Below are 25,014 nucleotides of genomic sequence, written 5' to 3'. Positions count from 1 at the left end.
GTGCAATTTCAGTCAATTACGAATACCAACGTATGAAAAGAATGCGCAGATTTTGCTAATTGGTTTGTTTACCCTCGTTCGTGCTTGGAATTCTGCAAATTGTTGTTGTGTGGGTTAGAACAATCCAATCACCCTGAAAGTTTTTTTAAATGCAGAAGAAAACCATTAATTTTGTGCCCAAAACACCGTAAGCTGTAGCCAGCACAAGTTCGATATGTGTTCATCAAAAATCGGCGGACTTTTTCTCACCGTCGCTTTTTTCCCGCGGCTCCAGCAACGCGTTTGTTAAAAGCGCGTTGCCTACCGTTATTTACATTAAACGATGCCGATCGCTGGGCGGTTCGTTATTTTTACTCGTCTGGTAATGGACAAAATAACAACCCAGTCGTGTGCTTAGATTTTAGCGGTATGGAGCGCCACGCGCCGACCCTCGGGAAGGACATGCTGCACAGCGGGAAACCGAGCTTTAGGATCCGGCAGATAATTTTATTCGGAGTCGATGTTAGAATTGTTATAAGTTGTTCAGGATAATAGCAAAGTGAAAGCAGAAATAAACTTAAACTTTATGCTTTGTATATTTATTCAGTAAGTAGTTAAATAATGTCAATTCGGATTTAATGCATTGCGAGTATAAATAGTAAATCCGAATATCAAAGTGATTTCTAAGGGACATTATTCTTCTCTTGGATTACATACGAAAATGCGACCCTCCATTTGCAAAGATATCTACGCGAACCTGTACAGGTAAAATTTATTATAATAAACCCAAGTTATTAAAATTTTAGGATATTATACTTTAATTGTATAAAATATACACTCTTCGTGTAGTTTTTCATACAGAACCTTTAACTATTAGATTATACGTTGTATACCATAAACTATATGCCACCGTATCTGTAATTCTAAAACATATTAACATGCTCGTGTGGTGGAATTTTTATTGGTTGTTTGTATTGTGTTAAACATATTAATACGGCATGTATTGTATTCAATGCATTGTGTATTTGTGTTTAAATAACGTTACACTCAAAGCCATGAGACCACCGAGACGGATAGCAACATAGTTTTTTTAAATAATTTTACTTGGACTTTGATAATATACGTGCAAGAGGTTAAACGGGCGTAGAATCGCAATTACACGGCACTACACAATATTTGCAATGCAAAGCGCTTTAACGATCTGGGCAAACTGTACTTTGGTAAACATGTTGAAAATTTGCAACCGCTTAACCGTCCAGATATACAGATAAAGAGTCTGTTGAAATTTTATGCGGTTTTGGTCCTCCTATTCCCGAGCTCTTGTCGCAGTAAGATCTATAAACGTATCATGTTCGTATTTTCTCGGCGTTTTATTATCACTGAGAAATGCCTGCTGCCCTTAAGTTCGCAGTTTTGATGTAAATAAATTCGTTTCGTGTACTTCAAGTTTCATCAAAGTTTTGGTGTCCATTTACGTTATTTTAGAAACTTGGTCCAGCCGCTTGTTCGCTTCAGAACTTATTTATACGAGTTTGAGTTTCACATTCACGGAGTTTTCGCCGATGCCAAATATATGGGTTCGACCCCAAAAACAAGATCTCCCGTTTCGCGACCTTTAGCTGCGACTTTACGCGGTCGTCGGTGCGGAACGAGTCACGTGTCCGATGACGTAGAATACATGTTGATTTCAGGATCTTAAATTTCCCGAATCTTGTTTTTGTTGAAAATAAATTAAAGTCCACATTTTTTAGGTTTAAATTGGGAAACTCGGTCCAAAATAACTTATTTTCTCACAATGATCGGTATACAAACATGTGGTGTTTTCGGCGAAATAACACAACTTTGTTTTACAGGTTCTTGCTGGGTATCATCGTTCTCGGAGACATAGCCAGCGGGGTAAGTCTACTTTTGCATACTAAACCACTTGTTCTGTAAAATCCCCGGCCTATGTTTCCGTCAAAATAATTTCCCTCGCATGATTTATATTTATGCAACGAGGTCTTTTCTGGGATAAGTAGAATTAAATAGCCGGTGGTCGAAAATGACTTAGTTTGTTATATCGTTCGACAATGTGTTTGTTGTTCAATGTTCTTGGCGCGTCGTCAACTCGTGATTCGTTACATCAATCAGAGGATCCGTTCTCATCAAAAGCGAGCGCATAATCGCTCGTCTTCCGGCGCTAATTGTTCACAAGCGCTTGGCGACTGCCAGGTCACACATGCTAGTGTGGTAGGACAAGTGCAACAGATGACACCCCGGCGTAAACAATGCAGAGAGACAAAGCGTCGGCGCGATGCATCTCGGACAGTATTGAAAACGCCTCGCGCTCGCAGATGTTCCCTAACGCCCCTGTCAGTGACGCAACAAGTGTAATTGTTTGCCGATAAAAACGAGCGACAAAATCTGTCCCATGACCCCTTGATTGTATTTTGATTATAGACAACGGCTATGGGATTGCGAATTAAAAACCCAAGTTACATATGTAGCTGGAAAACAAAACATGCGGCACGGTATGAGTGGACGCTTTCGTAATGTCATTGAACTCTAATAAACTACAAGCTACTCGTCGGCAATATTTAAATGTTTGGTAAATACATTTATGACTTTAACAGTTTACAGTCAATAAACAGGCAAGGCATTATGATAATTTTAAACAGCTTGTCCGCATGTTGAACTGCTGTAATACAGTCCAATACAGGAAAAGAATATCCATGACATAATCCGTCTGATTTACACAGCAGATATAAAAAGAACATAATCACTGCAGAAATGAATGCAGCACGCCCACAAAACGATGAAATACTTTTCAATTCTTATCATTTAGCTCCAGACAGTACATGAGTCTTATGACCGTCATCTGTCAACGAAATGTAAAATTTCTCCCTAGCAAAGTGCTGGTATCGCTCCGCACGCGCCAACGCTAACCGTAAACGTATGTGACTTGTTCGTAGAACATGTTATGTTAGTACGCCCATTTCCGATTGCTGTATAACTCCCCTGCTAATCAGTATCTGCAGGTGCGGGTTGTCGCGTGGCAGAACATTTTTTTTCGCGTTAAGGGGTTTAAGTTTTGCAGAAGGACGAAATATTTTGACAACTTCGCAACGATTAAACTCATTAAAGGGATATACACTCAAGTTTTCTATGTAGTCGATCTTTTATAATGAGAAGGAATTGTAAATATACGGTTTTCTTTTTTTAAGCCGGGCACAAATAATTTCTTAATTCGAAAAGCTTTTGGTTTGTTTGCGCCAGCAGAGGATAAATGTCTGATGTTCCCAGACGGTTGCGGCTCTTTAATCCTCGCCCAGGTTGGAGTAATTGCACATCGTGTGTTTTGTTTATTATTTTGTCGCCCGTGTGGCTCGACAGCGAGCTTTGCGCTTTCGTTACAATACACAAGAAGAGCCAGCGAAAACAAATGGGGGCGGAGTAGTCGATAACCGTTTCAGCACCTGCGAATGCTAAAAATGACGCGCCCGAAGCTGCTCTTTAACTGCCGAGCGGTTTCCACCGGCGATTGCGACTGGAAGATCCCAGTTTAGATTAGGAAAACATCAAACGATCGACAAGTGGCAAAAGTCGATCGTCGCTTAAGAAAACACATGATTATTACGGCTCCGCAAACGTCGCACAAATGGTGGCGGCACTTACCCCTTAAGGCGAGGCCCGATAAATCGACTCATCGGAATTATTCCTCTTCAAGGCCGCCACCACCAATTTAAGCCGTGCATCTCAGCACGTTTGTCAGTTACCTGATTCTCCCTTATAGACTTGAACTCAAAGTTCAAAGGCAATTTCTCTCATTATGCGCCGAAAAAGATTTCTGAAGTATTTTGCAGCGGTTTTTGTAACAAATCGAACTCACGTTCGTAGACACTTCATCCCTTTACGTAAATTGGCCGTGACGGTTTCAAAATTGCCTTTTCTGCCATCTAGACTCGAAAAATTTCCAAATATGCCTTCGGACACTTACATAATAGATTTTTAATTATGTCTGGACAACCCTACTGAAGCCCAGCTTGGGAAGAGACTTAAATTTCATTGCGTAACGGGCCCACGGTTCATGTATTTAATTTAACTCCTTGTGTAAACACTGCAGCAACGGCTACTGTCCGGCAGCAAAATAAAACTTACTGAAACCCGATTCGGGGTGACCGACCGCCAGCTTTTCCCACACTTGTCTACCACCGTTGGACAAAGCCGGGCCAGTGTTACCAGCTTAAAATCAGAGTTCTCTTTCCGATACAAATCTGCGCCACCGTTTTCGGCAAACTTTGCAACACTGGCCGCACGCCACTTCGGATGCGACTGTTCTGCCGAGAAGTTCATTGTCGTTCGAAAAATCTGGCTCTTCAATTAAAATTCCTCCATTTGCGATCGCATGTCTGCAACGCAGACCGCACCAGCTATGCACAGAGTCGAGCTCAGCATCTGAATCAGTGAAAACTGTCCGATCGTTGCTGCGATAACGGAATTGTCGCTCTGATCGAACGGCTCTGTTTCTGCGACCGGTCGTTCTCAGGTGGCAACAAAATCCAACAACCCCTATAGTAGGGCGCATCAGATTCCGTTTATATCGCGGGTGGCTAATCGGTCGAATGTACGCAGTTCAAAACGTCCATTCCCCTTATCAGGTTAAATTGCAGTACCGGCAATCGTCTTAACTTTTGTTCCGACGTACTTTGGTTTTTCAGTCAAAAATTTCAGTCAGAATGTCGGTATACTTTGGTCTTTTAGACTAAGAAATTTGAACAGTCTTTCAAATGCACCTGTTCTTATCATCTACGTGCGACCATGCGCATCATGCTCTATGATCAAACCGCATGTACCAGCAATGCCCTTAGCGTTGTTGTTTTAGCGCCGGTGACCGCTGAGTTCATTCGCGGATTGCAATTCCCACTACTGCAAGTTATAGACCCAAGTTCATATAAATATTATGCGCATTCCTTAAAAAATTAATTAATGTATTCTCATCCTTAATTAAAAACCTACCAAAGTCATTAGCGGGTCCGCGGTCTAAATCCCTATGTGTTTATCTAACGGCACCATACTCTTCATGTATCTATTGTAAGTCATCGGCTTAAAATATCTCCCATGTGTGCAGGCATCACCAAGCACTAACAGCTTATAAAAGCTTAAACGAAACCCGTTAAAATCGATGTCCCAATACGCGCCACCAGAGCATTTTTGTGGACCCGTCGAGTTTTAAAATAAAAAATGCTTTGTCTCGTATCAGCAATGGAGAAATGCAAGTCGGCTTCTGGTAATCGTTCGTCTATATAATGTGTAAACAAGGCAGGGAAACGCGGTCGGTATATTAATTTGAAATCTTCGATCCTTTTTAAAATCGGTCCCATGATTTGTATAGCGCGGAACCTCAGCCACGTGTTTTGTTACGCTTGGGTGCGCATGGTCGCCGGCTTTCGTGGCCGCGCTGAATATGTGTATATGTAAACACTCCGGCGGGATTACCGTGTTTCGCCGCTCTCGCTTTATGCACTACGCAACAAAATCCGCCATAATTACTCCGAAAATATGTTGTGTACTGCGCGGTGTCGGCAAACGGTGTTTTCTTGTCGAAAACACTGGGTTTCGCATCCGGAAACACTGTTGCGAGCACAGGGGCGGCGCAGTTTCCGGGGGCAGCGGCACCACCCACCTCGAGTTTAGTTTAGACTCCAGCATGTTTCACGAGACCGCTGGTCATACACAGTGGCTCATTGGACCCTCTTCCTTTTCGGCGGCCAACGACTTTGAAGACACTCCAAATTAAAAGTGCCTTATTTTTAGGGGCTCACGGCAGGCTCCGGACGTGCTGGAGGCGACGTTTATGCTCCAACCAGACAAAACGAAGTTGTTAGCAGCAGAGTGCGTTTGGTTAATTTTTCAACATTGGGGGCATGCGGACCGTTGGCCTTGCACGCTATCACCTGTTGCTCGTTTGGCAAACTGCGCCCACAATCGGCTTCAAACAGCAAGGCCTGTCACTCGGGTGGCTACCATCACATATAATGACATCGCATCAGCGCATGCCGATGACGAATGTCAAATAAACGTTGGCCACTAATACAAAGCTTCGCGGGTTAAAATGCTGCTTCAAAACGCCTACAAGGCGGTCTGATCATCTACAAAGGTTTTGACATTTTTAAAGCAAAGGTTAGGCATCAGGCAGACTGAAAAAATCAATCGCAAAATGCTCTTTATTAACACAAACGCTTCCGCTGCGCAGATGGTGGTATCAACTGCGAATCCGCACTAATATATACTGATTGTTGCTTGGCTGGCCTCGCTGCTAAATATAGCGGACAATAGACGTTCAGTATTGCTTCGTGCGTACGGATCTATTTTAATTTGATTCATAACATTGTAGTGTCGCCCACTACTTACAGTGATAGAAATATTCACTCAGTATTTGTAAAGCGCCAGGTGCGCTGAGGTAAATGGAAATACAGGTTACCTTTATAGATGCGGTTTCACTGGAATGTACCGTGGTGTCCCTATCAATGAAATTCGCAAATTTTTTTGGCCTATATCACCCATTAGCGACGGCCGCTTTTTGAGCTAGAAAACTGTGCCGGGTGAGGCGTGAGAACCGAGCCGGGCTAGACTCGCGGTCAAGTAGCTGGGCCTGGATCAGGTAACGTAGAACGCGGGCCACGTGTGAGAAAGTCGGGCAAAACACGCCGTTTACCTGGCAGGGTGCTGGAGGTCGTTTAAAACGTGGTACAGAAACCGCGCCCAGCAAACAACACCTGCAGTGGTAGATCGGTTTACATAGCGGGAATATAGATTATAACACGCCGGCACCGCTGGTTTCTTTATAAAACTCGGAACTTAATTTATCGCGCACTTGACTTAATCTATGAGATTTTGTCGCCTCCGTCTCGGATTACCTACGTCACAAATGACGTGTGTTATCTGCAGACGGTGTGCAAGTAACTTAATGCCTCGTTTTGGTCGCGATGGCCCAGCGCAGGTATCGGTACCATCGGTGTTATGTAAAGTGCAGATACACGAAATACTTGTGGTCGGATTGGTTGCACGTGCTAATTGCTCGCTTGCTTATTCTGTTGCAGCTTGGTTGACTTATTGAGTTAAGCGGTAAACTTGTTTTTGTTGAACGCGACACGGCGTCCCAGTTCCCGGAAAGAAAAACGAGCCTTCAAAATTTAGGATGCTCTTTGTAATGCGATTTCTGTGCTTAAAAGCGAGCAATATTTTGAGCGGATTCTCGGTTGGTCGGTCCTGCCTGCGATGCTTATATTTCCGCGACCGTTTATATCCATCCAACACATTAGATTAGTCGTACACCATTGTGTAAAGCGCTGGCTTAATTAACGGTTGGTGCCACGAGCGCTGGCTTGTATACTCGTAACACCGGACGCGCCTGTCACACTGCAGCTTGGGTCAGCAAAGGCCAAGTGGCTCGCTTCCACGCGCTTCTACTTAATGCTTCTATCATTTAAAGCGATGATTTTCTCATCTGTGCAATCGTTGCTTTGCAGATTCCGCCAAATTACATCAGAGATTACATTAAAAGCGAAATATTTCAAGAGAACGTAAGCCAATCTTCTTCCACGAGAAGATACTGTGAGATTTACTCGAAACGAACCTCGAACCACATTCGAATACTCGGCAAGAAAGTGGACGGGAGAGGAAGAAGAGGCAGCAATCATGGTAAGTTAGGCTTATGCAAACCTTCTAACACGTAACACTACACTTATGAGTCACGAAAACACATTACAATTCTTATATATATAGAAGGGTGAGGAAAGATGAACATCACCTTTTCATTCTATTTTTCGTCCCATTTGGTGGTAAACAAAAAATCAAAGAATTATAAAACAGTATTCCCACGACTCTCATAGACCGTTGTTAATTGTTTAAAACACGATCAGGATATTTGGATATTGTGTACTAAAAGTGTCCCGTCTTCTCCCACCCTACTATACTACACTTATGAGTCACGAAAACGTACTATACGATTCTTAAATTACATGTCATTAGCATTGCACTGTGGTTTCCAGTCTGGTGTTAATATCAGGGTGGTATAACAGGGCCAAACATAAACTTACTTTTACACTAATCCTGATGGATCGTATGCGCAAAATCAGCGGATACATCTCAAACATAAGTTTCGAAGCTCGAGTATACCTTCAGACTTAATCGTATGAACACGCGTTAGTAACAGCACCTGCTGATCCTCGGATTATAGTGATCGTGCAAACCAGTTCCACTGTTTCTTTACGTTTTCCGGTCGCCTGTTTACTCAACTATGTCAGGCATAGGATTTTCGTTGTCCCGTTCGCCAATCTGGCAAAGTGGATTAGCGCGGTGGACCTCCGCTCAGGTTGCCTCGTACGTTTGCTCATAAACAATAGTTCTTCTTTATATTTTCGTTACAATCCCGTAACAAAATTTCGTCACAATCCGGAAGGAATGATGATGGATACGTTGTGTCACAGCTCGCCCGCGAGAAAGACAATAACACCAATCTGCCATCGGCCGCTAATATTTAGATTTCAGGTCCCCGAAACTGCACAGTCTAAGGTCATGCTTGTCGCAATTAATCGTGGCCACTAAGCGCTATTTGTTGCGGTTTGTCAGCGACACCGTTGCTGATAATTAATTGACGACCACTCTGTCCAGCGCTCCCCGTCCAGGGTTAAAGAGGCTTGTCCATGCTTGATGAGTGATGGTGTTATCAGTGAATGCTAACTTTAAACATTTCAACACGCGCGAGAGTTTCATTTTTGGAAACGCGCGCTGTACTGAGGGTGCATACTGTGCACTTAAATACGATAACAACATGACTTATGCAGTTATGTATTTATATAGTGGAGTGGGGGGACGGTACACCTTTAGCACGTAATATCCAAATATTCTGATCGTGTTTTAACAAATTAACAACAGTCTGTGGAAGTCGTTAGGATACAGTTTTATAATTCTTTGAATGCTCTTTGTGTACTACCAAGTGGGATGAGAAAGTATAATGAAAAGGTGTCCCATCTCCCCCCACCCTACTACATTTAATCGTTTTTGTGTATTCAATTATTAGTCATTACTTTTACAATGATTTGTATTTTAAAATCTTATGTTTATTTTCAGCAAAACTAATAATCCACTCTAAAGGCTTATGGGGTCGGATAATGATTCAAGGCGTCCAAACTGAACGGTTTCTTTGCATGAATAAAAGAGGACGACTAGTTGGAAAGGTGGGTTGTGGTGTGAAATATAGTACGGTGGGGTAAGATAGGGATACCGTTAGCACCTAAGCCCCATATTTTCCAATCGTGTTTTTAACAGTTAGCAACGTCATTTTAGAGTCTCAAGGCTACAGTTATATAATTCTATAAATATTCTTTGTTTACTACCTTATAGTACGGGTAAAAACAGTGAAAACGTCTCATCTTACTTCAGCATATACTTAAATCCTTTTTTAAACATGGAAACATGCCATTACATAACGATTACGTGATGAGTTTGGTTTTTGAATTGAACCTCGTAAACGGACAGGTGTCCTGGGTCCTTTTGGTTCCATATAATAGCTACACGACATTCATATAAAACTAGGACCACCCAACCCGTACAATGGCCGCTAAAAGCTGTAAATGTCCATAAAATGCTGCCCACGCTATACCACCACTTTGTTAGAACACGACACACGTGTAAACGGAAATTATACGTCGCGGTATAAAACTATCGGAGCGTTCAAGAGCGTTGGGGTGAGATTTTGGTGCGAGTTTGGGGTATACCGCCCCACCCATTACGTTCTATGGGGTTCAAAATGCGTGACGGTGATTCTACCCATCAAAATTGTGTTTGAGGAAATGTTAAAGCAAGTGCGTCCACGTAGTTTTGGGAAACAAATGTTTGTTGTATCTATACGCATGCTACTGGCTTCGTGGCTTTCACGAGGAACACTTCGGGATATTTAAAATACGTGGCGGGAGATTAGCATTCGGCATCCCGCAAATTTCGATTCGCTACCCGATAACATCTCCACGCCGCGCCACTTTGTTGCTGCTTGAAATTATCAACCAAGTAATGTACACACGCTTAAAACTCCGTTAAGTAGCAAATGTTTCTACACCTCGCCTAGCCGATAAGTCTTTATTTGTTATGGGTTGCCGACTGTCAGCAGAACCGGGACATATTTATCCACGCGTTCTCACCTTCGTTACAAATCGTTAAGAACGAAAGACGCGAGACGACCAAAGAAACCGCCGAATGTTCGCCGTTAGTTGCCAAGGCTTAGCTCAGGATCCACGGTGGTGATCTGAATGGAAGTTTCATCGCAATTAACTAATTTCCTGCGCCGGCCAGTCTCCTTGGTCACGGGCCGGAAAAGTTGTAAGTTGTAACAATTCCCAGAAAAGCAAACAAATCAGCTTCGACGCTTTAGGGGCGGTGTCGACGAAATTCGGCGATTTCTGGACACGCTCGAGCGACCACGTAAATTTTCGGTCCCACGACATGCGGCGCGCGCGACTTTTTTAACGGGTCACGTGAACTAAGAGGCGAAATCGACCGTAGAATTCGGATGGCGACAGTAGCGAAGCAAGCGACGCCGCGATAGAACCACTGATCTATAATTATCTTCGCAAACATAAACTATAACGCCCCATCCGTCCAAAATTAAATTATGATGGCGGCCTGCACCTCACTGCTGTTGTTGCGCGTGAAGCGGTCTTAAATTTCCGCCGGGTCTTATATTGTTTTAGAAGAAAATATTCAGTCAATTAAGTCGCTCAAATCAAACAAGCGTACCTGTACAGTCCTGTACTGTTGTATCTGCTCAAATCGCGGCCGCGGTCAGCCGAAAAGCGCTCAAAAGTTTCCCTGGTTGTAGTTGTTGTTAATGTGGCGCAAAGTTACACGGTAGAGGCTTGCGTTATTACAGCATGGCCAGTCGGCGACAGCACCCGCCGTTGGTACAGCAGGCACCAAGTGCTGATGCGGCAATACTGCTGCTCTTACGTAAACACCTTCCGATCACCATAAGAATTAATGAAGTGGTTTGTGGGAACTTCTTAAACGTGATTCATTGCATATTTGCTCTTCCGCACGGCGCGTCGAGTTCCGTTTAGTTTGTTATCTTTCGCTTTAAATGATTCACACGAAATTCTCCCCGCCGCACCACTCAGATAGTGATCCCTACCACAAATGTCCACGTTATGACGTCATTAGGGCCATTGTTACTCATATTGCATACACCTCAAGTTAAGGCAACTATTGTCCTGCGTCCACGAGTTGGTGGTACTCACTTCCTACGGACTTTACGTGTATAAACACACCTATAACAGCAATATTGACAGTTGACCACTGGTTGAAGGTTTTGACCTAAGCGGTTGTCAATCTACTAAAGTGTTCTATTTATTATTACAAGCCATGTATTCAAATTTTTATTTACTTTTCAGAATTATCGAAAAGCGATCAACGATCCGAAGTGCCTATTCTTCGAAGAGATGTTGGAAAATTATTTTGATGCTTTTTCGAACTCTAAGTTTCGCGATTGGCATATTGGTTTCCATTCAAACGGCAGACCAAAGCGAGGTCCACACACCAAAGAAATCGGCACTGATGAAATGTTCATAAAGAAGTGTACAGCATCCAGCGGTATGGTACCGAACCCGACCGCTGCCAGTAACGAGAAGTACAAATGGATTATTGGCGAGTTCGAAAGGGACGTGAAGCGACATAACAAGAAGAAAAAGAGAGCCCCTTTATCTGTTTTAAGACCAAATTATTCTGTCACTAGAGATTCATCAACCGCCGACGAAGTTATGCTCGCCGACTCTTCCAGAACTTTGTCGACCCTACCTCCGTATGTTCAAGCTGAAATCGAACGACGACGGAGTCTGTACCCTGTTTTGCGACAGCAGCGTAGACTTGACGTTACCATACCGCCAGCAGGTGGGACAGTGTCCGCCATGGATCCGCTGTACTCGAGCCCAAAGCATCGAAAGTTACCTCGCCGCAATAAACCTAGACGGAGCAGACAAAATAAGAAACGAAAACACAGAAGACATAAATCGAAATGGAGGTCTACTGTTCCTACTGATATAGTGGATTCAGACTTTCAACCTACGACTGGGACCTTTACAACACCGTTCCCAATAAACTCTGTAAGCGAACCCGAAGCCGGGTTTATTAGAACCCCGACTACAGCACCGGGCCTGCATAGACAACGATCGCGGAGCGGGAGGCGGCGACCGAAACAGAGAAGACGGACGAAAAAAGTCCGTGGTCGGAAACAGAAAACCGGTCGGCGGAACCGAAAACGAGCAAACACATGAGCTGGTCAAAAAAGACGGAACGCGTCGAGTCTGCTTGATTCGAGGTGTAAATCCGAAAAAATAGGAGTTTTTTCCGGAGGCGAGGACAACTCGTTGAGATTGGAGAAGTGCTGACGGAAAGCGCCGATGATCGTCGGAATTTCGGATCCGGGATCTCATTTATCACCGTCCTTTTATACCGAGTGCAATATTTCATCTTTATGTAGTGTTTTTTTCTCGCGGTGCCATTCGTTAAAAACTCGCAAGGCCCAGCCACGTCAATATAACATTCCCCAAACGTCTTTGTATTTTTGTTATTTCTGTGGATGCCTTGGTTCCAGTCGGAACTGGTTTAATCCGGTTCCTTACTCTTTCTCAACCGGTTTCTGAACACATTCCTCTTACATGACTTCTGCGTCTTTCTATATAGGGCGTGCGTTCGATTGCCTATATATTGCTTTTGATATGATTTTTACTATTTATTACTCAAAAACAATAAAAACATTATTCAGTAAATTTTGGGTTCCATTATAAAGTACTAGGAGACCGAGAGCACTAGATAAGCGGGCAAGAAAATTGAGATAAATCGAACAGCAATCAAAAATGAAATTCGACTGTGGCCATAGGCCAATATCAATCGGCGACGTATACAGTTACGTCACAATGCCGACTATGAGTAGACAGTCAGGAAGTAGGTAACGCCCCGTGCTTCGTAAATCAAATAAACAACCATCGCATATTTTCGCTTTAACCGAGCAGCACTTACTGTTCGAAATTAAGGGGCATCAAAAGGCTGAAGAATTTACGGAATCGCTAGAAACAATCATACGAGTTGCGGCGCGTCTGGGAAGCAGAAGAGAAAATCCACAGCAATCAGTAATGGTACACGCGGCGCCCTATGAACCTCAAACGTTGATTGCGTCATGATCAATGATAGTATTATTTCTATGATTCGATTGGTGCGGGTGATGATTTCATTCATTTTGATGCAATCGACAGGAAACGATGATATAAGTTGCTGTGCGCCGCGCCAGCCGCTGCAAAACGCCGTCAATTACTGTCATGTCACTTACGTGTTGGTCTAGTAACCGAAGATCTGAAGTTTAACGATACATAAACCGCTGGGAAATCTTTTAGATTATGTCACTCTTCAAAGTCGCGTTTTACGTTGTAAAAATGTAAGCATCTGTGTTGTAGACTGTGTTTGTTCTTCGTTCCTTTTGATGATCCAATTAAACGTTCATGATAACATGGGCTGTAATGTTACGCATACTTTAAAGTTGCACTAACAATCTCATATTTCAAGGCGTGTAGGGGGTTGAGTGGCACTTCAAAGTTTATACACTGAGTGATAATAGCCCTCGACGTAATTGTTCAAATAGTTTAAACTTGTCACTTCCACGTTCCGGACAAGTCCGGTTTGATTTCGATTCGCTTCTTCCATTATCGGGATTACAATTTGTTGTTATAAGATGGGTGAAGTCATGCGACAGCAAACATTACGACAAGTAATCACAGCCGTGTTTCTCGCGTACGGAATCTCTGCTATTCGTGTTGGGTTCCCAGACCATCGGCTGTAAAACTGGGAGGGTCAGTTGGCATGCGCCCGCGCATTCCTACTATTTGCACGGCAAATACGAGATCGTGATGGAACTATCGCTGCTCAGGGTGCGTTATAGCCAACGTTGTGTACGCGTGGGCGTTAAGGAGGGGTAAGTGACTGCAAAAGCGTCGATTCTTCGATTATTGCCCGCTTGTCCGGCGAGTCGACAATAGTTTCACATCAGTGCAAATACTGCTGAGGTTTTTCCAAGCGCCGACATTACCCAAACTGCCAGTCAAACCCTGTCAGTGTTTACCCCGAAGTTTTAACGCTTTTGTCATCAAAGCCTTTGTCAAACAAAACGAAGTAATTCCTTTCCGACGTTGACATACATGACACAATGCGACAATATCTCTGTCAGTTGATCATTTTTAACACAGCGTTCATCCTCGTGATTAAACATAGGCGAGGCGGCGGGCCCGTTACTGAACTATCGATTTAAGCTATAATTAACTCCTCCTTCGAGATGTAGGGAAGACGTAACAATGTTTTCAGTTGCCCTGGCGCCAATTCGTTGTAGTCATGTTTCAAATATTGTGTCGAACACGAGCCCGTGTGGATCTTTCGCATACCCGCGTTCATAGGTATGCCTGTATGAAAATCTGGAAATACCGACTTCTAATTTGATCATGTCACTCACACATACCCTTTGTTTATGTGTTGTTTACTTTCACACTGGGATTTGCACGCTCGAGTGGTCAGATGAGATAATTCCGAAACCTTGGGCGCCTTCCAGTTTTAGCTAAGCCGAAATTTGTGATTGGACCGTGAGATAAAATCTGGCAAGAATTTCAAAGTAGGTTCTGTCTCAGCATTTCTCGGGTTCTTCGCCTTTTACTGCGGTTCGGGTTAAAGGATTAAACACTGGTATCAAGTTTTATGATTATAGTGTAAAAACATTTTATCTTTTCTGTAACCTAATATACTCGCCTGGAGGATTTCCAGCAGCATATAAGAAATATATATTTCTATTAGGAAGCATTCCCTTTAAGCGGTTTAAAAATGGGTTATTTAAAACCTATTTATACCTTGTAACCTGTCTGAACATAAACCATTTTGGAATTCGTGAGGGCAAACATGCCCAAACTAAAATTACTTGTTTTGTTGATATATACAGCTTAAACAATTTATAATATATTCATACCACAGAAAGTCGCGTGAGAAACCAACATTGTCCTATTTATATTTCAAATTAAACAGGAAAAGGTTTGTTGTCATTTATCCAATCATTTGTTATAGCAATATTAGATAAGGCGACCTATGTTTAACCTAATGCTGACCAATATATGATATGTAACATTAGTTTAGCATAATTAAATCACAGACAACTTATATTATGCCATAAAGTAAAATAGTCCACCATCGTCTTATTTTTAAATTCCAAAACGGGGAGTAACATAGCAAGCATCTTTTCTAATATAGTAGGGGAATTCCCATTCTACCAAAAACATTGTTTTTCTTTTACAGAAGTTAATGTTTTGTAGCTGTTTAGTTCGAAATAAAGTTGATTTATCGAATATCTAACATACATTTTTCTAGCATGTAATCCCAAATTGTCATATTGTTAACCGATAAAACTTAAACCTAATAGTTTTGCCTTTAAATATTACATTAAACCAACTTTCAGACCACGTTGTATAATGTGATGCCACATGTATTGGTCTCTTTACCGGACGAGCTACTCGTCGGTATTTTTAAGTTCTTAGACGTTGTATCACTTGCACAAGTTTGCTTAGTTTGCAGGAAGCTTAACGCAATTGCGAGTTGCAACGCGGTGTGGTTGCCTCGTAACGAGAAAGTTCTCAACAAAACATTACTCCCAGGGTAAATGCTTTTCTGCTATATTTTATAATTACAGTTAAAATTGTCTTAAAAATTGTGACAATTTACAAACATTGGTTGTTTTATTTTTTAAGTTGAGCACAGGAGAAATTAGTAACTTATATTTTCATTGATTCATTCTGTAATCGCCATTTTATAGTAGTGTGGCACAGACACACAAACTCTCTGAATGTATGTTGTGTATTGCATTCTTTATGTTACTATAGTTAAAATGTACAAGAAATAACAATAAATCTTAACACTCATTATAAAAGAGTCTGTGTTGAGGTATATTGATTTCTTATATTTTCTTTATTTTTATTGTCTATTAAGTTTAACATGTAATTAAATTTTCATTGCAGGAATTCTGTAAAGGAACAATGTCGTTTATCAAAAAAGTGGACCAAGGGTCTTGGATACTGTTTAAAACTACAAGGATACCCAAGAAGGTAGGTGCAATGTATCACTTACTTTATATTGTGCTGTTGAATACATTTGCAGATGAACTTCTGTTTGCATAAAGCTTCAATGTTTTTTTGGTGGGTAAATTTTTAGGCTGACGTCTCAAATGTTATTTTGAATTGAACATGCAATATCTACAGTGAGTGCAGTAATGTCTAATAACATCTGGATAATATAGCTCACACTTTAAGGGGTCAAGGCTCTTTACTGCTACCATTGTAGACAGATATGTCCTTGAGCAAAATATTTGAAGAAAGTTGGTCCGATCTAGTGGCTCTTTATGAGTTGTCTAATTGTCAGCCATACAGCATAAAAATCACCCTAAATAGTTAGTTCATCCACAAAGTCAGCAAGTGGTAACTCATAAGTGGGTACAGGGTGTATGAACAAAACAGAACATCTGTGTTATTAGGACTGTTATTGCTCCGCCACACAAAAACAAATAAGTTACATTCATTCATTCATTCATTCATTACCAAACATACCGTTATCACTCTTCAGCTTTATGCCTTGGATTGAGATATCACATCAGAAGTTATACATCACCCAAGGTGATACTGTGCAGAAATACCTCTTGAAAAATGAAGTCAATTCCTCCAACTGCCAACTTAAACGCATGGGAAGATCAGTGATCAAACATGAAGGAATGTTCACACCACGTCATGGAGATGATGTGTATCAATTCCGTGTTCACAACAATGTACTTGTATGTGGGGGGTGGTAGGTTGTAGGTCCAGCTGCGGTGTTATTATTATGGGTTTTGGTAACTTAAAATGTTTTATATATATATATTATATATACATTCAGTGGCGCAGCCAGAAAAAAAAAAGGGGGTTTTAATCAAAATTTTTTTTATTTAAAAAAAAAAACAATTTTTTTTGGGGGGTTTAAAAGGGAGAGGGGTCGTGAGCTCCTAACCCCCCCTTGGTTGCATCACTGTATACATTTAAAGTATTTGTATTAACCTAGGTTTGTAAATTTGGAGAAGTTTCAATAATTAGTTGTAAAAAAGACAAGGAAATAATCTGATTTCAAATAATCTTTTATCGGCTCAAACGATTAATTTTATGTTGCCCAGTGTACGTGAGCTTGTTTTTTAATTCAACTAAATTTAATCATTTTGAAAACAATATGTACATAGTCTATTTAATAAGGCACTATAGACAATAAGTGTCTAAAGTATTGTAGATAATTAGGTTTATGATTTTTCTACAGGAATGGCTATTTAAGTTGGACAGATCTTAATTCTGGCAAAACAAGAATCAAAACAAAGTCTCATGAATCTGATGTGCACGCCGTTGATTTTCGTGATAATGTCATTGTATCTGGATCAAGAAAAGAAGATTTAAAAGTAAGGTTTTTAATATTTGTTTGGTCTGTTAGACGTATGGGTAGAAAACAGACCTTCTGGGCAATTGCCATATGTGTAATCCAAAAAGGGACCATATGTATAATTAAAAGACAATTGCCAGCAGTTCCCCTGGCATATCAGCACGTATGTGTAAGTGTTGCATTGAAAACGTTACAAAAAAGTATTGCATTTCATATCTGTTTTAATTTAATTGCATGACACTTATTTAACCCTACAGGATAAGGAAACTTTATAACACAGACTGTATGACACGGGTGTACACATATAGTGTCTGTGTACGAGTCGCCTCTTATAACATTTAACTATTTGATAGATTGTTTTTTTTTCCTTTCTCTTCATGGCTTATGATTTGGAAAATTCACTATAGTAACCAGTAACCATTCGGTTAAGCAATTGCCATTAAGTGTCTTACCAACGGAACACACGCCTACAATGCGTGAACGCACATATATGTTTCTGTAACTGTCTGTTTACATTTACTTGTTCCGCATTAAATGTACAGTATATTCGTTTCAGTCCTATGGTTATTTCAACTAGAAACTATTGCGTGCGAAATTACTGTTGCACGCAATTTAAATCGTTTTTACTAGATCTGGCGTTTTAACGACGATTTCACAAACGTCTCCGAGTGCAGCTCGACCAACGCGATGGACAGAGTTCTCTCGTTACGAATTAACCCAAAGTTTAGGTGAGAAAATGAATATTATTTATTTATTCTTGCGTGGCAGTCCAGCACCATTCCTTAAAACACGGTTCTGTTTCAAAACCTCGCGCCCACTTACGAGTTACCACGTATGTAACTTTGTGGGTGAATATGTTTTTAATGTGTTGCCGACCAATTAGACAACCCATTAGGAACCACTGGGTTGGAGCAATTGCCGTTAACTTTAAATGTCTTGCCCACAAACATTAACGCCCATATAATGGTGATAGCGCAAGCCTCGAACCCATAACCTCTGGGATAGACGAACGCGCGCCCATAACCTCTGGGATAGACGAACGCGCGCACCCATAACCTCTGGGATAGACGAACTACTGTGCCCAAATTATTTTTTTATGTAAAAGTAAAAACCATTTATTTATGTGTAAATTTTTATCATATACTACTTTTTAATTTTTGTATTTTCAGTTCATTTGTAAGCGGAACCAGTGGAATTCGTGCCCACCCCTTGCGAGTATGGGATCTAAGCAGGTACGCATTCCTCGCCATTATTACAATAAAATGAAACCGATCTTACCAGTAAACAAGCCTGACCCTGTACGACTTAAAACGACGGCGGCGCATCAGGTTTTAATGCGCGTTTCAAGTTACTATCTCGTCAATTCGGGGCTACCAAATCTAAACTGGAAAAGAATCTCTTCTATTGATGTCCCGTCTAATCGACAGTGTCGCGTTACTGCGTTCTCGACGCCCTATATGCAGATTCCCCACGCAAATAGCAAAGCACACGCTCTGCGATTGTGTTCGCTTTTGTCCATATCTACAAACCGCATCACGGTGTATGTACAAATTGGTAGAAATAACCCCTTTCGTGAAGGATTACAACTACTTAGACGTGCCTTTCTTCACGACATAGATCTCATACCAGATTGCCGTATTCTCAGACAGCCATACTAAAACTAAAATTGTCTGGATTTCGATTTATTCAATGAACCAATGATTGTAACTTATTTATCCTCGTGGCAGGGAAAGGACGGTCGCTAAAACACGGGTGTACTGTTTCATACGCACCTCGTGCTTGCTTACGAGTTATCATACAAGTCCCTTTCCGGTTGACCACTTCTTATTAGTATAGTACTGTGCGGTAAAATAGGATACGTTTTGCACATATTACCCAATATTTCCTGAGAGTGTTTTAAACAATTAAGGACGCCCTTTCTTGGTCGCGTGGCTACGGTTATAAAATTCTTTAAACACTTTGTGTTTACTACCAAATGGGACAAAAATAGAATTAAAACACGTCTTATCCTACTACCACATCCTACTATATCAATAATTAATATTAGTACTACACCATTTGCCATTGCCACTTAACGCCCGCGTTGTAAACGGTAGAAAACAATCACGTTTTAGCCTAGATATTACAGTCTATCATTTTAATTTTAACCAAGGCCTTATATTACGCTGGCAGTAATAGTAACCATTACTATTGGCAACATTTGTAAGCAATTGAAACAATATATGCCCACTGCAAAAAAGCCGTCTCATATTATGTTTAAATTACCCAAGGCATTGTTGCGGAATTTACCGAATTTACCGTAACAATCCAATTTGGGTCGATTTTGAACCAGACGAAACAATTTTCACTACCATTATAATAAACGGTCGAACATGCCGAATTACTTTTTTTACTTTAACCCCTTTTTACCTTACCACAGCGTTAAGACAAACTGGAAAATAAATTTTAAAAAATGTCAACAATTTTTTAGAGACGTTACACATTTTGTAATATAGTAGGTTGGGGAAAATAGAGGACGCCTTTCATTCTATTTTCTTGTCCCATTTGGTAGTAAACAAAGAATATTAAAATAACTATAAAACGTATTCTCCCGACTCCCATAGACCGTTGTTAATTGTTTAAAACACGATCAGGATATTTGGATGTTATGTGCTAACGCTGTCCCACCCTACTATATACATATATATATATGTTTGACATTTTCCTTATACGTATTGCGCTAAATACCTTATCTTGCTCTATTCATTATGGATGAGGTGATGGACTTGGGGTACAACCAGATTTGACCCATTACCCCAACACCCAGGCGTCTTATGCTTTTCGTATTTTTTGAGCCAAAACTTATTCTTTTAATTCAGAGGCGAATTTTTACACCAACTCGGCAAAAATCACCGACTGGGCGGCGGACCACTTGACATTGAGTACACGGGGCCCCACACATTAGTTTCAGCTGGATATGACACGTACATCAAACTATGGGATAGTCGTTTATCTAATAGGTAAGGAGTTTTTTTATGGATAAAGTTTAGAACGCATGGGATTTTGCTAAGAGTTTCTAAAACGTCTAATTTTTTGGGTGAAATCAAAATATAGATATTAAATTTATAATGTTGTTATAGTTGATGGAAATGCTAGCCCCTAAATAAGGTTTACTTTTGGTAATAGCCGTAATATGTTTTTAAAAGTTTTGGGCTTAATTTACCGGCCGTGATCGTCAACGTTTTAAACCTTTTATTTTGCCGTTTCTATTCATTTGAAACGTTCATATAACGCCCAAGCAACCCCTAAATTTTCCAAATATCTCTTTGAATTTATTTATAAAAAATCGACTTTTTAAAAACAACAAAAAATGATTCGTTTTTTCAAGAGCCATTATTGAATTTGTTGCTCTCGTGCACCGTCTAGCGGTTACTGATATTCATTTACATTTCCCAGCCACTGCGTTCGAAGTTGGGAGGAACCGCATGACAATACCATCTACTGCGTCACAACGGATTGTGGTCACATGATCGTTTCAGGGTCATGTCGTCATGGTGTCGTCAGGTTATGGGACATGAGAATGACGAAATGCCTACAGGTAACCGTGTTTTAGAAATGTTCGCCCTGAGCGGTCAGTGCCCCTGCCTGTATCACATAGTTTACGGCCACCTACTTTTTACACATGAATGAATAAATTTATTTCGTCTCTTCGGCCACGATAACGAAGAACAAGAGTTTGCAAAAGCGAAAATACGGGTAGTAACGGTAAAACGACAGTTGTTAAAACACGCATATTGATAAAAAAGAAGTAAATAATGTTTTGGATAAAAGGCGTGACCGTTACACCCTACAGACGAAACAATGTAAGAAATATGTAAATAACATTAAAAAACATTAGAGTTCTAATTGAAAATAAAGTGTGCGTGTAAAGATGGTTTATAAATACACGTTCCAAACACATGCGTACAAGTTAAATCATGTCTACACCTATAGATAACTCTGATTATAGTATTAAAAGATATACATGGACCCGTATTTTCTTCTAGGATTTGGTATAATGAATGCAGTTCAATGAATAATAGTTTTAAAGGATAGACATAAATCCATAACAAACACGTTCGTTCAATTTCCTTGAACTAGAAAAAATCGAACGTGCTTGTTTGAGCAAGGATGTTTATAAATAGATAAAACACTTTCTCTTTATGCCGTCATAGACCATAACATATGTGTTTAAAGTCTTTAAACATACTGTCTATAAATAAGATTTCCAGATTCTTGTTAAGAATGTAGATTTATGTTCTATTTGGTAATTACGCTATTAAGCGGTCGTTGGCCCCATTGTCTTAATGTTGGTTGGTTAATAATCGTCTAATATTTAAGGGGCGTACCAACGAAAAATAACAATTTGTGTATTGATAGATATGCTCAAGTGTGATCTAAAGCTACCATTAAAGTTTAAAATACAAAACAGCTTTTAATAAAAATGAGTTTTAAAACCGCAAATTCGACCGCTGGAGTAAAAAAATGGCTGTGGTGGGATGCATGGGATTTTCCATTCGAAAAAAATCACTCAACTTTGATCGTTTCGAGTTTCTAAAATACTAAACAAAATTCAAATTTTATTTTAATTTGGTATAATGAATGCTTGTTCTTCAAAGCTGTATAAAAAATTGTAAAACTTATGAACGTCTCTAACAACTGTCGTTGTCACAACATGCAAGCATAAAACAACTAAATTTCATTAATTCATTTATTTATTCATTCGTTCATTCATTCATTCATTCATTCATTCAGTCAATTGTTCGTATCTGTCAAATCAAATACAAATTATACACATTACCAGCATACATATATCGTCATACAATCACAACAGTTGTAACACGGATCCTATTAATGATAAACGTTTTCAAGGTTACCGGTTATACGACTTGACGTTTATACCGCACACTAATGTCAAATAGAAGGTTCTCAAATAAACTGTCAGCGTTTCACGTAATTTGTCATCAAAAGCAATGTTCATATCTATTATTTCGTTACCACACTCTTTATATACTTGATAAATCAACTCGTTTTTTATAAAAACCCAGCTGCAAAATCTCAAGTCTTATTATCTTTTTAATAAATAACCGAAAAAAACTTTTTTTTGATAGATTTGTTAAAAGAACAGTGTGTATTTACTTTATAACGTATAGTGCTCAGAATGGGTTACCATCAGCACATCTTTGTTTACTACCAAATAATACAAAAAAACGAAAACACGTCTCATCTTACCCCACCCTACTTTAAACCTTAGAATTTTAATCTATAGTAGGGTGGGGGAAAATGGTACATCTTTAGAACATAATATCTTCTTAATATTTTGATCGTGAGAAAATAGAATGAAAAAGCGCACCATCTTCTCTTTTCCTACTGTATTGTATTTATTTTACAGTCATTCTACTTTGGTGGTCGGCATGTCAACAGTCCTGTATACTCCGTCCAAACGACAAGGACACACCTTTTTGCCGCGCTCGCGAAAGGACTTTTTGCTATTGAGTTTACATAAAGAAGTCTTGTGTATATTTAGTGCAATATTTTGTTAGTATAACGTTTTTAAACCATTTAGTTCCGAACCTTTAAAACATCATGTTGGATTTTCGATAAATGTAAAGATATTTTTGACTGGTTAAGACTAGAAAAGTGAAATCGTTTTATTATATAGTAGGGTGGGGGAAGATGGGACACCTTCAGCACATAGTATGTAAATATCCTGATCGTGTAAACAATTAACAACAGTATATGGAGTCGTGAAAATACGATTTGTATAGTTTTTCGAATTTTCTCTCTTTACTAACAAATGCGACTAAAAAATTGAATGAAAAGGTGCCCCATCTTCCCCCACCCTACTATAAAAGGTTTTAATTTCGTACTGGTAATTTGGGGTAAGATGGTTCATGTTTTCATTATTTTTGTCTCATACAAAGAACTATTATAAAATTTATAACGGTATCCTCGCGGAACTAAAATCGGTTTGTTAGTTTAGTTGTTTTAAACAGCACGGTTACGAAATATGAGACGTTATGTACGAACGGTATCCATCTTTCCCCAGAGTACTATATATTTATCATACAAGTTTTGTGCCTTATTTCGAAAAATCGCCAAAGAGTAAAGCTATATACAGTTACAGTTTTAAAAGCTGCGACTAAAGCTATGGTAATATGGCGTAATCGGGAACGTTAACACCTATAAGTCCCATTTTTACGATCGTGTTTGAACACTTAACAACCCTGTTTTACAGTCGCGGGGCTACGGTTATACAATAATGAAAATGTATTTTTTTACTACCAAATGGGAAGATAAGATCCTCTAACGCATTACACGACTAACATTACGTCAATTCGTTGTTGACGTAATTTGGTAAACTTCCATGAGGTAGCCTATGCAAGTCGTTTACATCAATTCTCGGAAACCTACTTCGCAGTTATATGTACATATAGACTGTAAACATTAGTTTTGTTAAAGTTGAACAATGCCAGTGCATTTAAATCATACCTAAATTTTAGTTTAACCTCAGCGGTTAGTTTTAATGCAGAATAAGACTCGGGATATATATTGTTATAATCCGTGTTTAAATCAAGTTTTGTGTTGATTATATATATATATATATATATAATAGTTAGTCATGGGTTAGCACTTGATCGGCGTATGCAGTTACACTCAATAATATAGTGAAATTGGGGGAAGACGGGACACCTTTAGAACATAATATCGAAATATCCTGTTCGTGTTTAAAACATTTATGGAAGTCGTGAGGATAAACAGTTTATGGAAGTGGTGAGGATACGGTTTTATAATTCTTTGAATTGTCTTTGTTTACTACCAAATGGGACGAGAAAATAGAATGAAAAGGTGTCCCATCTTTCCCCACCCTACCGATGCCTGTATCAGCCATTCGTTTGTAGGAGTTTCTTAACATTGCTCACATTCAAAACAAATATTAGAAATTAAGGCGCGCTACCCAATCTTGTCTATTTTTAGAACTCAATAGAATGACAGAAGGTGTAGTGTTTCATTTTACACAATCTGTGTCACAATTTGTTTAATAAAACAATATATAGTAGGGTGAGGAAAGATGGGACGTCTTTCCATTCTGTTTTCTTGTCATATTTGGTAGTAAACAAAGAACAATCAAAGAATTATAAACCGTACCCTTACGACTTCCATAGACCGTTGTTAATTGTTTACAACGCGATCAGGATGTTTAAATATTATGTAGCCTACTGGAGGTGTCCCATCTTCCCCCACTCTACTATATGTAAAAACTGTTTTTATCATGGCGATTTTTGCGTTTTTCAAAAGCAGCGGTGGTTTCTTCCACTACCTGTCTAGCAACCCGGCCGATCCCTCATTTCGTTGCTAAACATACAAATGATGCTCTCGCTTGACAACGTGAATTCCCTTCCTTTATAATAAGAATGGGTAATCAGTAACCATTACGGCGCTTGCGTAAGACCCACCTGTTAACGGAAGGGAAACGTCATGGCATTGTATTGAGGCACACAATAGGCTACAGCATAT

The 25,014-nt window shown here is 39.9% G+C and overlaps 2 protein-coding genes across 3 annotated transcripts; both read left to right on the top strand.

Moving 5' to 3' along the window:
- Positions 1–318: 318 nt before the first annotated feature.
- On the top strand, positions 319–12,776 carry LOC149735655 (uncharacterized). 2 transcript variants are annotated; one of them, XM_089878495.1, is made up of 6 exons: positions 319–744; positions 1,833–1,875; positions 5,773–5,850; positions 7,488–7,659; positions 9,091–9,197; positions 11,403–12,776. In XM_089878495.1, exons 1-6 carry the CDS (start codon positions 701–703, stop codon positions 12,279–12,281), a joined length of 1,323 nt encoding a protein of 440 aa, XP_089734621.1. In that variant the 5' UTR covers positions 319–700; the 3' UTR covers positions 12,282–12,776. The 2 variants fall into 2 exon arrangements, with proteins under 2 accessions (XP_089734621.1, XP_089734622.1); XM_089878496.1 differs by lacking the exon at positions 5,773–5,850 and having other exon boundaries at positions 325–744.
- Positions 12,777–15,327: 2,551 nt separating this feature from the next.
- LOC149735654 (F-box/WD repeat-containing protein 4-like) lies at positions 15,328–23,833 on the top strand. Its single transcript, XM_089878497.1, has 9 exons — positions 15,328–15,687; positions 16,047–16,133; positions 16,648–16,866; positions 17,362–17,497; positions 18,109–18,206; positions 18,648–18,710; positions 20,337–20,477; positions 20,914–21,055; positions 22,889–23,833. Exons 1-9 carry the CDS (start codon positions 15,509–15,511, stop codon positions 23,000–23,002), a joined length of 1,179 nt encoding a protein of 392 aa, XP_089734623.1. The 5' UTR covers positions 15,328–15,508; the 3' UTR covers positions 23,003–23,833.
- Positions 23,834–25,014: the final 1,181 nt, after the last annotated feature.

The sequence above is a fragment of the Ciona robusta genome, chromosome 5 (genome assembly GCF_009617815.1).
Source record: "Ciona robusta chromosome 5, ASM961781v2".
NCBI classification, from domain to species: Eukaryota; Metazoa; Chordata; class Ascidiacea; order Phlebobranchia; family Cionidae; genus Ciona; species Ciona robusta.
This window is presented reverse-complemented; position numbering and strand designations above follow the sequence as displayed.